Raw genomic sequence first — 16903 nt, 5'->3', positions numbered from 1 at the left:
AATGCAGGGACAACGCTCTCAAGGTCTCTCTAAATTTGTTGCGAGAGAAACAGTGCCTTGAAAAATCTTGAGACTCTGTCTCAGACTTCCTATCACTAGTTCAAGGATCTAGGTATAATTTTTTATAGGAAGCTGAAGTTCAGTTCAACAATCTTATCAATAAAATAACAAAGGATACGAACCAATTGCTAGGATTTTCGATGAGAAATTTGATACCTTTTACCTAGCCTTCTGTACTGAATAAATTATTTGTTACCTTAGTAAGAAGCATATTGGAATATTCTGCAATAATTTTGAGCCCACATACAAACCAAAACAAGTTCCTACATTATCTTTACAATAAAACTTCTAATAATTTTTTTTGTCCTTTCAACACATCGACCCAGTTATTGAGGAATATATTTCCATTTCCTTCATTGAAAATCAGACGGACTTTAACTTTTATGCAAATATTAAGAAAAATTGTACTAGGTCTTTGAATGTGTTCAATCACATTTTATTCCATGTTCGTCTAAGATCACTTCAGCATCAATTATTTCATGTTTGAAGGTCAAAAACATTACATCAGTCAAATTCACCTTTAATAAAAATGACACTTTATATTACTGTAACAAAAGAAGTTGATGTATTTTAGAAATGAAACTTCCATTGTGTAGAGTTATTTAATACTTCTTCTGGGTTGAACTGTGTTGTTATTTTCTGTACATACCCCTACAGTTTGCCGACATTTCGAATTCATTGCAGTATTCTTTATCAAGCCGACTGAAATACCCCTACTCGATCCGAGATAATCGGTCTCCCAGGCAGGAAAAGTCCATATATTTACCAAATCAGATAACAAATTTGATAAGAAATTAAAAGCTTGCCTTTACCATTTTTAACATTTTTTGATAATTCTTTCTTCCTGTTCTCATATAATTTCCCAGTGTACTGCTGTGTGTTTTAAGTTTGATTTTATTATTTTTGTTATGATTTCAATTACCATGTGATTTCATCATGCATTTTTAATTTATTTTAAATAATTATGAGGGGTTTCACATATAATGTTGTTATGCATTTTTTATTAATTGTTAATTCTTGATTTCATAGATATAGATTGATATTTAAGGTTAAGAAGGTACTTAATTGGGTGTAAAACCTCTCTCTCTCTCTCTCTTTCTCTCTCTCTCTCTCTCTCTCTCTCTCTCTCTCTCTGTGTCCAAACTTCTCCACAGTGCTGATACGCAGGGCATAAAACGCTGTTGATTGTGAATGGTCCATCAGATAGGGACATTAAACCTTGAGTAGATGCCTTGGTGTTATTAGAAAGGATTAGACTGTGCTGACACCAGGTTTTCACCCTCTCCCTACCTCATTATCATCATCTCATACTCTGATGTGCAGGTCACCCATGGTCATCAAATAGAAAGACAAACCAATGTACCCAGACACTCGCAGCAGTAAAAGCCATATACCAATTAACAAATAATAATTAATGAATTCTAACCAATCTCCATAGTAAGCTCATAAACCACTAACGATTTGACAGGTTGTCTGGGCAGGTGCACCATACTCACACTGGGGACAGGTAATTTTTCTCTTCTTAAACAGTGAGTAGAAGACTCCATGCCCAGAACGAATCCTGTTGTGTGAAGATCAGCCCCAGAGGAGCTGTGATCCTTCATGCTGTCAGGAAGTATCAAGAGTCAAAGATCTGCTTTTGATGTCCCTTCTTCCATCCACTGGGCAAAGGGGTTGAAGATGCTTGCATTTAACATCTCAGTATAGCGGATCAGTGGAGACCTGGATATTAGCCGGTTTACATTGAGGTCAGGATCAAATCAGATTTCTGGGACAGTTTACATCCCGTAATAGGGACTGATACACATCAATATCTTGCAACCAAAGACTTATCTCCTTGGTGATTATTGAAATATTAGCCATTTGTAATGGAGCAAAGAATACTCTAATGTGTGGTACAGGTTTGAACTGTGGCAGGAAATGAGAAAAGGGTGAAGCTGATTCATCCATGTCATGCCCTGGATAGGTATTTGGTTACCAAATACTGAACAGAATGTCAGCATGTGGCTGCCAGACTATCTTTTAAAATCTCATGGGAAATTTTCACATGCAGACTCCACAGATGAAATGAAGTAAAGTTGTGTTTCACGCTTAAAACTGAAGAAGTGTAGAAATATGTATCATTTATTTAAAATTTTGTGTATTTACTGCTAAAATTAACCTATTACAAAGGCATTATGGAGATGAATTGGTGGTTATGAGCCTCGTAATACATGTATATCCATAGGTCATAAATTTCTGTAAACAAAATGTGTTTTGGTATTATTCCCGTAACTTGTCATTCTTTTTCAATATGAAAAGTAGTAGTTTTTTTGAGAGAGTGTGTGTGTTTTTTTCCTTGGGGTCTAAAAGGTATAAAAGAAAAAAATAAAGCATTATTATTATTATTATTATTATTATTATTATTATTATTATTATTATTATTATTATTATTCCAGCTATTGCACCTGTGTGAAAGCTCAGGGGCTGGAAGCTTACATCAGTACCGCCCTTACCTGTGGGGTGAAGCTGCAGTGAGCCATTACAGTATCCGATCAACAGCAGCATTAGCTCTGTGGCGAGTACCAAAGGCAAACCAAGTGCTAGAATTACTGGACCCATCTATAGTGAACAATACTATTTGCTTCTTCCCTGCAGCTCGAAAACTTCAGGTAAATGTCCTTACTAACTGCATTATTACAGTGCTGAAAAGTTTTGCATATTCTGGTTTTGTGCACTTTTTATTTTGCTGTGTATATGTTATACACTATGGGGACACACAAAGAAACACAACATGCAGTCAGTTACGCAAAAACAGCAAAACTGCAGTTGATTTCTATCTCTTGTGAACTCCTTGGTCTACCCATTTCCCTATGTGCCCTCCTTCCTTTGATCCTTCGACTATGCCCTTTCCAGTGATGATGCAAACTACTGTTCTTTGGTATCTGTATTAACCCCTAGAGCGGGCTCGCTTCAGGTGATGAGGCCAGAGTGAACCTGCTGATGGGCGTGTGTCATGTGAAGTGCGGGAAGCTTTTATTTTTTATCTCCATTACAAAACAAGCTGTAGGTTTGAAACTTTCTCCGTATGTTCCGAGAGGTGCTGCAATCTGGCAGAATTTTTTTCACCTTCGTGAGTCTAAGCAAGCTGCATATCGCAAGAACACCCTATGTGGCACTTGGCTATTGCTGCTGTGAGAATCACGCTCAGTCAGTGTGCTGTGAAGAGCGTAGTATTTCATGTCTCAGTGTGAATGTTTTCAACTCTCGTAAGTTGTTTTGTTGGTATATAAATATCTCTTGTGATTTATTGTTTTAATTCTACATTTCTGTGGTCACCGAGAGAACCAAAACTGATTTAAACAAAGAACATCATGCATCCATCCACGGTCTTTACGTTGATTGGAGAAAAGTGGCTATCCAAGCACTTGGCAAGAGCCACATGTGGTTGTCTAGAAACTGTCATTACCTCACCAGATCACTGCGATTATATCAGACTTTTGCCAGATACCAATGTCAACATGTAGATGAAAAGCATTGATGATACGTATTACGAAGTACATTATTTTTGCTGTCCTCAAGGCATGAACAACAAGCAAATGACATATCACACCTGGATATTTAACATCTCAGAAAAGAAATAAATTACGGAAGGTTGATGAATTTGAGGTTATGCCTAAAATGTAAATACGTAATAAATCATTCATAGTAGCACATGTAAGGAAAAATTCGCTCTCTTAATATTTAATACTCCAATAAAATCAAATTCTAGAAGGCACCCACGGTATACCCTGCCTGTCGTAAGAGGCGATTAAAAGGGCCCCTGGGGCTCTCAACATGGGAGCCTGGGTTGGTGACCACGGGGCCCTTAGCTGAGTCCTGACATTGCTTCTACTTAGTTGTGCCAGGCTCCTCACTTTCGTCTATCATGTCTGACCTCCCTTGGTCAACTCTTGTTCTTTTCCGACCCAATGGTATTAGAGCATTCGAGGCTTCGGAAGTCTTTCATTTTCATGCCCTTCGTGGCCCTTGCCTTTCTTTGTCTATTTACTTCATTTTTCGAAGTGATGGATCCCTTCTTTTTTCTTCCTCTCTCTCTCTCTCTCTCTACCCCCTGTGGGTGAGGGACGCAGACGAAGAATACACCCTGCCTGTCATAAGAGGCGACTATTATTAGAACCTTGAAACTACTTGTGATTAGTATCAACACGCGGGAAACATCATGGGTCGCCTTTACTTGCGAGTAGTACCACTATATTAGGCAGTGATTTAGTTGGAACAAAATATTTACTGGAACTCGCCTTATTAATTCGGCAATTTCCAGATAGACTCGTATTGGGTGTCAAAATCAGCAGCCTCATGTGTCCGACAAGTTATTTCATCAGCTGAACGTCTCACCTTTCGTAGCCATGACTTGACATATGGTTGTGGGTTAAATATATGCGCAGGAGTTGCAACAGCAGCCTATTTCTCTTTTCTGTGTGGATTTCATTCATGGTACTGAAAGCTCTTTCAGCTTCTGCTGAAGAGATGGGAATGGTGTGTACAGTCTTGATTAAAGGCATCAGCTCCACTGGAATTTCCTTGGTCTCGACATACTTTCTAAAAGCATTAATGTACCTCCTCTTGTCTGACATGTGGAAAAAGTCACAAAGGTTGCCAACACTCTCATCACCATAGCAGATATCCAAAGTAGAAGTAGAGGGCCAATTATTTTTGTATAGTACCTTTGAATCACTGATAACTTTTGTCATTCTCTCATGTCTCTGCTGACTAGAGCTGGAACCAAGATGAGATGAAGTGGACACATTTTCCATAAGCCTGTTATTTAAATTGTTCACAAGACTTCTGGAAAACTGCTTTCTGTCAATTTTTACAACTGTTTTAGAATCATGTAATCCTATGTTTCTAAACTTTTTGTTTTCTGCTACTTTAAGAACTGTTCTGTAGTATTCTCCAGAAGCTGAGTTACACATAGATTCAAACACTTTTATAGTGTGCTTGATTGCATTTTGAGCCTCTGTCAGACTTCTCTCTCTTTTCTGCAACTCTAATGACATAACAGCTAACTCAACAAGGGCGTCATACATAATTGCAATATTTTCTAGAAATTCTACACATGTTATCATATTTTCTAGACCTTGGAATTTTGCCCTTTCTTTGGAGTCTTTCTGGTGGTCATTTTTGGCCTCACTGAAATGTTTTACTAGTGCACTATAGTTTTCCCAGACAGCTTTTACAGTTCTCTGGCTTGATGCTACCCATCTTATTGTAAATATTTTCCCAATCTTCTTAACTCTTTGTTCCAGTGAAGCAGCACAAATGCTGAGTTCCCTTTGAATTTTTGGAGGCATGCTGTATAAAGAATACAATTTGTCAAAGAAAGAATGGAAATGGTTAACACCTCTAACTTCATTTCTTGTATCAGAAATGGCCAATTCCAAGCGATGGTTTAAACCGTGCCATATTACTATATCTCGAAATAACTTTAAAAACTGTGCTCCAACTCCATTTTTTCTATCTAACATTACAGAGGCCCCATCACATGCTAGACCAACTAAATGTTCTGCCAGAAAGTTTTCATTCATCCCATATGAAGAAAGATTCTTCAATATATCTCGCGTAATAACGTCTGCTGTAGTTTATTCAAGTTCTGTCACGTCCCAGAAAAAGGAAACAACTTCAGAATTATCTGAAAGAGCACATCTCAAATATAATACTAAAACAGATTTTACACTAACTGTTGTTGATTCGTCAGTCATAATACTGATTCTCCTCTGATTTTTCTTTTATAGATTTTGCTATTTTATTTCCCATTTCCTGTGAAATGTGTTCAATAATATTGGCACAACTAAAATTTGTATGAAAAACTTGTCCCATATCTAAACCATTTAATTGTTGAAGTTCAACATAAGCCTGTAGGTCTATGAAGAGTCTATTTCTTTTTGCAAGCAGCTTTCAAATATCTTTTAATTAGATTCTGATTTTTGTAACAGCTCTTTTGTGAGATTCTGAATTTTTTTGCTCAAATCTTATTTTCCGAAGGCTTGTTTGTTGTTGATTAATATTATTTCTGTTGGGATGAACCTTGCATTCTGCCCATACTTTCATTAGCTAAAGTCCTGCCCCTTTAGAAACTCCTAATCCTAATTTACTTTCCTCTACATATATTGCAGCCTGAATTTTTATTTTCTGCAAATTACCACTTGTTCTCTGACAAGAAATAACGGTACTGAGACTCGTTCCAACAGTCTGGAAAATCTTGTTTTCGGTAGCTGGGTCCTTGAATTTCACAGTCGATGGTAGAAGGTGTAGAACCATAACTTAGATTCTCCCTTGAATCTGCATCACACGTTTCAGCAACATTTAACCCAGGCTTTGTCTTTATACTCGCGTCTTTAATGAAACAAATGTTCTAGGAACTCCATTCAGTTTCGTTTTTACTTGAGCCATCACACACCTTTTTAGTATTCTTTGATTCTTCATCTTCATTCCCAGCACGTTTTTTTGAACCCAGCCACTTCAGTAAACTCATGGTCACACTCACAACTCACTTTCACAGCCACTGGAAAACTTGGAGGGTACTACGGGGCTACTGATGTTCCTAACTGCAGAGAGATTCCATAATATCTGCTTCACAGCAATACATTGAGCAAGACATAGAATAAAAGTTGGATTCACACAAACATAACGAGTGGAAGAAAGTTGTTGCTCGCTTCCTGCTCTCCGAATTTAATAGCAGTGTAGCCAACCTTAAAGAATCAGAAAACCGCCCAGGAGTGTAAAAGCGACCGTATCTTATGACCATAAAACCGTAAGGTTCGATATTAGTCCGCTATAGTACACCCATGACGTTTCAGCGCTATGTATAGATTATAAGATTTTTTTACTGAATGTAAAAATGTTACATCATTCTAAAGCGGGAAAATATTTTCCGGAACAGCGTTCCGGCCCATTCCAGTCCAACTAAATCACTGATGTTAAGAACACAATAGGTTTGTGGTTAGTAACAACAGAGGGTGAATCAGTATGTGTTTTACAGTACCCGTGATTAGTACCTTTGTGAGAAACACCATGGGTCGGGGCGTTGCCTGTGATTAGTACACACTTCGTGAGGAACACCACGGGAATACCAGCGCCCGTGATTAGTACACCTAGGTGAGGAACACCATGGGTTTGCATTGCCTATGAGTAGCGCCATTGTGTGATAAACACCATAGGTCTGCATGACCTGTGCGATGTACAGTACTGTTGAGTAGTAGCATAATGTGTGGAAGACTGTGAGCCTTACATGTAACTAATCTCATTTTTAGACCCGTATTGAAATTTACTATAATATGCTTACAATATTGTGTTTTTTTATTCCTCCTTTTCAATACAATTGATTTTATGTCATTAGAAATTCATAATGCTACAATACTATTTTATGGGGACATGTTTTGCTTGATTTCAAGCATCCTCAGCCTATGTAATCATCTCAAAGTTAAGACCTGTCATTGTTAATTTGCTTTGACAAATTTGTGCTTAATTATAATTCTAAAATTAAGTAGTAAAATACATAAACATGGGAATTTGTGAACACATTGATTGTTTAGCAATATGAATGACTATACTAAAATTGGAATATCCGTTAATTCTAGAGCCATTGACATCCAAAACACAGTAATATCATCATAATGTTGAAAATTTGGCTAATTTTTTTTCATAGTTCTAGTTTATTAAAAACAATTGTAAATTGACTACTTATGTTAAAATTTGAGTCGTAATTTTTGTTAAAACGTATTGGTGTCTGAAGATTAAAATCTTGGATACGTTGGAATTCTGCTTCAGGTATTAATTTTGAGGCATGCTACTGTAATTTATTGGTTTTAAACAGTAAAATGCTAAATTAGGTAGTTTCATTGAACTAGTCTTGTTTTGACGATCAGATTTTACGTTGGCAGTAGTTCGTTTTTATGAGGGTTTAGTCAAGGAGTAGAACGACGAAAGATGACAGTCACCGTAATGTAACAAATACCACGAGGTTTTGTAGTAGCAGTCAAAGGGATGCACCATCATTCAAATATTGTGAAATAAGAAACAAACCAATACCTCAAGATTTTCGGATTGACGTCCCTTTTGGCTAAACCCAAATTCTGGAGACATCGCTCTGACTCATTCCAACACAAGTGGCGATATCCGCTTGTCACCATCCTTCTTGCAACATTGTCATGATTCAAATGCAGTCAGTAACAGAAATGAGTACTCTTGGCATGTTTACCTCAGTCATGCGTATGCTACCTGTACACCACCGACCTTACAAGTGATGTTGTTAAGCTGACCGACACTGCAAATGCTTCCTATCGGACAATTATTGAACCAGCGCCGCGGTGTAGGGGTAGCGTGCTTGCCTCTTATCCGGAGGCCCCAGGTTCAATTCCCAGCCAGGTCGGACTTTTACCTGGATCTGAGGGCTGGTTCAAGGTCTACTCAGTCTACATGTTTACAATTGAGGAGCTATCTGACAGTGAGATGGTGGCCCCAATCTAGGAAGCCAAGAATAACGGCTTAGAGGATTTGTCATGCTGACTACATGACACCTCATATTCTGCAGGCCTTCGGGCTGAGCAACGGTCGCTTAGTAGGTCATAGCCCTTCGGGGCTGTTATGCCATGGGGTTTGGTTCGGTTTTTGGACAATTATCGAACATGATGTGTCTCAGACATTGGCTTACAGTGCATACTGTCAATTTATTTGAGGAAGTGTGACATATACCATTTGAAATCATAATACACAAAACTTTCTGTGGAGTACAGTAGTACATTCCTTCAGTGTCTCTTGTGCTGTCCTGTATTTACTGCTGAAAGTCATATTTGGCATCATCTTATTCATGGTTCAGGAAAGCCTTCCAGTAATGGACTGTGAGAAAATTATTTATGCAGATTTGTTTGCCCCTTATAGATTCATTCAAACTGTAGTTATAGACAACCTAAAAATATGGTCCCTATTCCCGTAGAGAATCATTACAACGATATGTATGGTTTTATGATCAAGAATACAAACTGAATTGTTAGCACCAATTAGAATTCAATGATAGAAACCCTAATGAATACATAAGACAATCATAGCTAAAAAAAGCACTTACGTTAGGCCAGGAAATGTACGTCAAGATTAGTATACCACATTGATATGACGATCTGTCGAGCAAAATCATAAACCACTGTGAGTAGAAAAGGAAGCTGCTGAAGGGCAGGTTCGAACCTGGGAAATGCCAATACTTCTATGTTCCATCATCATCATCATCTTGAACCAGCTCCATTTTCCTGGGTGCAGTGTTTGAATGCACTCCACTTTTTTCTGTCCATGTAGGTGTCTTTTTCCATAACTTGCTGCAAATCCAGACCTCATCCAGCTAGATCATTTCTAATTGGATCGATCCATCTCTTCCCTCTTAGCTGATAACGCTGGCAAGGAGGCTGTTACCTTGCCCTCGTTGCCTTATAGGGTTCCAGCCAGTGACATTCGCTTTCAGCAGAAACACCTCGTTATGTCCCATTGGAAGATGGAATGGCAGGCCACCCCTCTCGGAGAGAAGCAGTGGTATTACGTCATCTTCGTATTGGCCAGAGCATTGTAACGCACTCCTACTTACTGAAGGGTAAACGCCCCCAATGTGTACTTGCAGTGGTCACCTAACTGTGGTACACATCCTTACAGAGCGCGTGGACCTGACCAATCTACGCCGTAGTCTACAACTCCCGAGTGCCATTTCCCTCATCCTATGAGATGACGAACAGTCAGCAGACCTCGTCATCTTTTTTATGAGAGATAGTGGTCTTTTTTATAGTACATACTAATGTCCTTTGTATTAGTGTATTTTTTGTTAGCTACGCTTTTATCCTGTAGTTTGTGTTTGCGAATTTTAATGTGTTATTGTAACTTCTAACTTGAATTATATACATCTCTGTACTTCAAGGCATTGTCTTATTCCATTGTAACCTATTTTTCCTATACTTTTATTAGAAAATAAGGCATTGTGAATTAGATCTACTGATTGTTTCAATCTCATAATCATTTTTCATCATCATTCTATTTTAAATTCTCGTCAGGCTGAGCAGCGGTCGCTTGGTAGGCCAAGGCCATTCGGGGTTGTTGCGTCATGGGGTTTGGTTTGGATATATTTTTAAAATTTTAATTATCATGTCCTTTTGTTCCATCTCGTACCATTAGGGGCCAATGACCTAGCTGTTAGGCCCCTTGAAACAACAAACATCATCATCATCAACAACAACATCTCTTCCTTGTCCAACCTCTTGATCTTTTGATCTCAGACCACACTCTAGCTGTTCTTTGTGGGTCCATTCTTTTGAAGATGACCAAACTTTTCCAGTCTGGCTTTGACACAGATCTCGCTTGCTTCTTCCTACCTTACATTAATGTCAATATGGTATGATCACATACCTACTCATTTATCCTCTCCATGAATGAATGAATGAATCATACCTACCAACTTTCCCGATTTAGGTGGGAGACTCCCGATTTTCGACAGATTTTGCTGACTCCCGTTTATTCTATTATTTCTTCCGATTTTAGTTTTTTTTTTTTTTGTGACCTTCAAACATTTGTTTTCAAATCCCGCCATTTCAGCTTTTTTTACGCCAGTGGCCGGAAGTCTTTTGCTCATTGGCCACTTTCAAACGAAATATCGACATTTATTAATGCGAGAAATGTGCACGAATGTGTGATGATTATTGAAACCTGTATATCACAACGCATAAATCAATTGTCAATCTTTCGTTGTCACGTGCTATGTTCGTGTTCATTCATGTCAGTCTAGTCGATTCTAGAGACCAGTTGCTAGATATGAATTCTTTTTTAGTAATTTAGTGACAGAATTTCAATTCATATTTAGACAACACACTACACTACCAACCATCACAGAAACACGCAATAGTAATTACATCCCTCCACGTAGGGTTGGCGTCAGGAAGGGCATCCGGTCGTAAAACGTGGCCAAATCCATATGTGCGACACAGTTTGCACCCGTGACCCCACAGGTGTGAGGAATAGCGGAGGAAAAAAGAAGTGACAGAATTTCAATGATATCAACTAGTGACTTTTCTAGAGATTTTAATAGCCATTTGGATACAGTTCTGACTAATTTTAATTTATGTCAATATAAATAAAATAACAGTGTCTGTACATTGCTCAGAATTTAAAAAGAATGATATTTCTGTACCAGTCATGACCACAGTAACAAGGAGAAATGTACGTTTCAATTTTCTGTAATTTCTGTCTGTCTGTATGTATGTACAGTATGTATGTATGCCCATCACGAGGAAACGGCTGAAGAGAATGTAATAAAAATCAGTATATAAAGTCGGGGAATAAGTTGCTACAATCTAGGCTATAAATAATTGTATTCACACTGAGTGAAATGGTAGTTTAGGGGAAGGCCTAAAATTTAATTCTCAAATATTTATGTTATTATTGGCCCTATTCATAAATACTACATAATTAAAGTTATTAAATTTCCTATCATGTATGTGTTATACATTTTTACTGTACCGGCTATAATAACAGAGATATTCATGAATTTGGATTTTTGTTGCTAAGTCCATATCAGCGCCAAAGTACGACAAAATGGGGTGAACAGAATTTAATGAAAATCGGTATGTGAAGTTGGAGAGTAAGGAATAATTTTGTTCACCCTGTTAAAAATGGTAGTCTAGGAGAAGGTGCCAAAAATTTAATTTTTAATTACCTATCTTATTGGCCATATCGAAAAGTACTACATAACAAAAGTTATAGAGAGTACAATGTCTGGTTATTTACGTCTTGTTCAGTTTTACCGTACCGATTATAATTGTTACCGTGTTTTGGTGGTAGTTATGCATGAAAGAAGGTGCTGGGTGGTGAATAGGTCTCAAGCTACTAAAGTGAAATTAATTTTAAAATTTAACAAGGTTATATTTTTCTTTGCAAAATTAGGTAACAACAAATAGAACAGGTACTTAGTAGCCAAAACACGATTGAAAAATACATTTACATAGGTACCCCATTTGGGGATTCAAAAGTCAGAAACATAATTCTTGAGCAAAGAGCCCAACCTTACAATGAACACCATACAACAAAGGGGCCGAAAACCCCCAAACATGCCAGAAACATTTGCTTCCAATTACACCCAAAAGCCTCTTTGAGGCAGAGACACAATTTTCAATAAGGGGCAACTTCCCCTTAAAATCCAAGCCTATCATAGGCCACTCCAAACTCCACTTTTAAGCTGTCCTCCAAGGACGTATACACAGGGGTAAAATACCCAACCTACTGAGGTCTGTTAAATAACAAGAAAGTTAATACATGACCTCTAAAATACAATTTGAGAGGAGGCGAATTTGCACTCCTAATACACTTTGCTTAAGACCTACTTGGCACTAGGCCGTTAATACAAGGGCTAATCCCATACTACAGAGGTGACTTAATAGCAATTTACATTACATTACGGAAGAATTGGTAGAGAAAAATAAGTTCACCTCAAGACGATGTGAGTGGGAGCTCGAGAGGGTTAAGCACTCTCTATCCCGGTATGTCGTTTTAAAATAGAATATATGAAAAGAGTAGTTACATTTTAGGAAAAGGTTACATGGTTGAACGCTTAGAACCCGCCCCGAAAGTTAAACTGCTGAGCTAGCAAAGAAAGAAGTTATTAATCGGCCATTACCTTGTTGTTGACCGCTGCCGAAGAAAGAGGCGCTTCCCGCCCCCTGCTATGTACTTAACACACTGAAAGATGGAACAGAAGTGGCGCAGAGACCCAAAAATCAGCAGTTTATATCCTCTCGTGGAAGGTTCTAGGCGTTAGGGGAAAGAAAACACCCTCCCACAAACTCTTTATTGGGTAGGACCCCGCAACAGATTCAAGTTGGGGGAAGATACACCAGATTGGTCAGAAATTAATAGAAGAAATTCGGGATTGGATACATTCATAACAAGGGGAAGAAAGGGGTAAATATTGCCAACTTAAACAATAACAGAAGGAAATTTAACAAGAAACAAACATTTGAAATAAAAATTTCTCCAACAAAATAGTTCTTTGACACCACACTAGGTTGCACTATTGTAGATCTTCAGTAGTGTCCTCTAGAAGAGAAAGTTCACACTTCTTACTTCAAGCGAAACAAAAACACATCAAAAGTGACACAGTTCTAAAACTCCAAAATTTACAGGTAGTGACATCTTCTGAGAAAGTAGAGAATTAATAGCGTAGATAAAGTTCAGACTTCCTCCAGCAGAGGAGTTTCAACTGGCGCACATTTTAAATTAGCGGAGTGGAGGTGTACCGCCCGGTACAGACCTCCCCCCCCCAAAAGTTCCTCCCGGGGTGACACATGAAATTGTTTGAAAACAAGGTCCAAGTTTTGATGTAGATATGGAGATTAATTGCCAAAAAAATTTATAAGGTTTTCTTAATTTGGTTTGATTTAATTTCAAAATTTTGTTGTTGCAGATGAAGAATAGTTTTTAAGCTTGTAGAAGTAGAATTCTGAGGATAATCTTTTAAAAGGTGATGAAAAATTTTGCAATGTCCACCAAATTTGTTGTTGAATTCCCAAGTGTAGTCATCTCTTATAGTAACTGTTCATGTAGTTGATGGTGATGAAGTGGGATGGCCAGACCGGCCGTTGCGGCTTGCGTCCAAAGGAGGCCGCTCGGACCCCTCAAGTACCCTGAGATACCGCTCACCCGCACTATGAGGGGAGCAGAGGTGTTGCAGCACGCGGCGCCCGCGGTGAACATATACAGGCTGCGGGCAAGTAGCAGGTCGTGCGCCGCACATCAGCCTTGGCCGGGAGGAGAGCTCCGGCTCGCCGTGCACACGTCGTCCTCGCTGGGGCCGAGGGGGCCCGTCCTCTGTTCCAGTTGCTGCACGGCGCCGCGCGGCTGCGGGGGCACTGAAACATTAAAGCTTGGCGGCAGAATTGTGTTGGACCATCATCTTTTTTTTTTTTTTTTTTTTAGGGCACAGGCTTGGTGAGGAGGTTGAGGGGTCAGCGGCGTGCAGATATCCATGGCATTTACTCAAATCAAGCCACAGTGTGTATTGAAGCAGGAGACGGGAGCGTGGTAATGGCCGAGGCAAGGACAGAATGGCAGTTTAACGGATCGGGGAAGGTTTTACAAGAGGCTTACATATAAGACAAAATATTATAGAAGGGGCAGAAAGCCTTAAAAGTTGAACTCAAAAAAAAAATATAACCTTCATATTCCTTTCAAATTATATGAAGCAAGTTGACACAAAATTTACACTGGTTTCACCTGTGACAGGTGAACCCTAAATATCCTCTCGGTGGCTGGATTGCTTACTAACAACGTAACTGGCGTAAGAAAATCGAGAATGATACAAGGCCCATGAAATCTGGGGGCAAGCTTGCCCGCGGGAACAAAATTCTTGACCATCACCTGGTCACCTACCTTCAAAGTGGTGGGTCTCCGTCCACGATCATACTTTTCTCTAACCTTTTCATGAGATACCTTAAGATTGGCTTTAGCCTTCTTCCAAAGATCTTTAATATTATCCGGATCTATTGTCTCGGGTAGAATGTCACTCAGAGACCAGAGGTTAGAGAGCGGCGAGTTGGGAACAAACTTGAACATCAAAGAAGCTGGAGTGAATTTATGTGATTCATGAACCGCCGAATTCAAAGCAAAAGCTAACCAATGCAGGGACGTGTCCCACCTGGAATGATCATCATGATGATAGGCAATCAGTGCGGACCTGAGATTACGATTAACCCGTTCAGCCAGAGATGGTTGAGGGTAATACGCAGAAGTAGTTACATGAGAGATGGATAAGTCAAAACAGAATTTACGAAATAAATTAGATGTAAAAGCCTTAGCATTATCAGATACAATATATTGGCACGGACCAAACGAAGCAAAAATAGAATTTAGGCAAGTAATGGTAGACTGAGCGGTAGCCAGCTTAGTCGGAAATAACCAAGAAAATCTGGTAAAACCATCTACACATACAAAGATGAATTTGTTGGCATTTCCCTTCGACTGGGGGAAGGGTCCTACATAATCAATATACAGGCGTTCCATGGGGCGCGATGCTTGATGCGAAGACAAAAGGCCTACCTTGGTGGACATGGTTGGTTTACTAATCAAACAGGATTTACAAGCCTTTACTAGTTCACGGATTTCACCGTCCATACCTTTCCAGATGAACATTTCACGAATCTTTTCACGAGTTTTAAAGATTCCAAGATGCCCCCCTAATGGGGTCTCATGATAGTACTTGAAGATCATAGGCACAAGAACAGCTGGAACGACAACCTTCATCATCTTGTCATGCCTCGAAGGGCAACATAAAACACCATTCCTCAGAACATAAGGGACAGCATGTTCCCCAGAAGAAAGGGTTTCCATTATCGGAGCCAGCGTCGGATCTTCACGTTGGTATTTCTCAATATCCCTAAAAAGCATGGGAGCATCTGTTAAGATGGCATTAACACCAGATAGTATGGACTCGGAAGGTGATGAACTAATAATGTTATTTGCTTTACGTCCCACTAACTACTTTTACGGTCTTCGGAGACGCCGAGGTGCCGGAATTTAGTCCCACAGGAGTTCTTTTACGTGCCAGTAAATCTACCGACACGAGGCTGTCGTATTTGAGCACCTTCAAATACCACCGGACTGAGCCAGGATCGAACCTGCCAAGTTGGGGTTAGAAGGCCAGCGCCTCAACCGTCTGAGCCACTCAGCCCGGCAGGTGATGAACTGTCGACCGGTTCGTGGGTCTCGACGTCGTTATGAAACATACGGCTGAGTCCATCAGCAACAACATTTTCGGTACCTCTGATATGCCTGACATCAAATTGGAAGGCAGAAATACGGATGGCCCAACGGGCTATACGACCAGTACGACGCGGCCTACCTAAGACCCAGCTTAGGGCTTGATTATCTGTCTCCAGGTCGAATTTGACATGCTCCAGATAGAGGCGGAACTTCTCTAAGGCGAATAAGACTGCCAACCCTTCGAGCTCATAGATGGAATACTTGGCTTCTTGAGCCGATAGAGTCCTAGATGCATAGGCGATGGGTCGCCTCCCTAGTTCAGTCTCTTGAAGAAGGACTGCAGCTACAGCTGACGATGACGCGTCCGTTTGGACGATGAATTTCTTTGAGAAATCAGGCATAGCAAGGACAGGGGCATTACAGAGAGCTAATTTAAGATCTTCAAAAGCGGCTTGTTGAGAAGGTCCCCACTCGAATTTGATGCCTTTCCTACGAAGAAGGTTTAAGGGCGCCGCTCTATTAGCGAAGTTAGGAATAAACTTCCTGAAGAAATTCACCATACCAATGAACCTGGCGATACCTTTAATGTCCTTGGGAGGTTTAAAATCACGGATGGCCTGTGTTCTAGAATGATCGACTGCTACACCATCAGGTGACACAATATGCCCTAGGAAAGACATAGAGGGCTTAGCAAAGGCAACCTTGGACAACTTAACCGTTAACCCAGCCTTACGAAGGCGGTCGAGAACTTCTCGCAGATGATCTAGATGTTCTTCAAAAGTCTCTGAAAATACGACGACATCATCTAAGTAGTGATATAAGTACTCGAATTTGATGTCGGAGAAGACCCTATCTAGCAGCCTAGTGAGCACAGCTGCCCCCGTGGGGAGCCCGAAAGGCACGCGGTTGTATTCGTATAAATTCCAGTCCGTGGCAAACGCTGTAAGGTGTTTAGACTCTTCGGCAAGGGGAATTTGATTATAGGCCTGATTTAAGTCCAAGATGGTGAAGAACTTGGCCTTACGAAACCATGAAAAACAAGAATGAAGGTCAGGAAGGGGCACAGATTGCAACACCACCTTCC

The 16903-nt window shown here is 39.7% G+C and overlaps 1 protein-coding gene across 4 annotated transcripts in view; it reads left to right on the top strand.

Annotated features, from left to right (window-relative positions):
* The window catches only part of LOC136857679 (nucleolar pre-ribosomal-associated protein 1), a 404999-nt gene that overhangs the window by 349972 nt on the left and 38124 nt on the right, over positions 1-16903 (top strand). For all 4 annotated transcript variants that reach the window (XM_067136526.2, XM_067136527.2, XM_067136525.2 and 1 more), the window contains one exon: positions 2499-2711. In XM_067136526.2, coding sequence (XP_066992627.2) covers positions 2499-2711 — 213 coding nt within the window. The remainder of the gene's footprint in view (positions 1-2498; positions 2712-16903) is intronic.

The sequence above is a fragment of the Anabrus simplex genome, chromosome 1 (genome assembly GCF_040414725.1).
Source record: "Anabrus simplex isolate iqAnaSimp1 chromosome 1, ASM4041472v1, whole genome shotgun sequence".
Lineage (NCBI taxonomy): Eukaryota > Metazoa > Arthropoda > Insecta > Orthoptera > Tettigoniidae > Anabrus > Anabrus simplex.
Note: the sequence above shows the minus strand (reverse complement) of the source record. Positions and strands in the feature narration are given on the sequence as shown.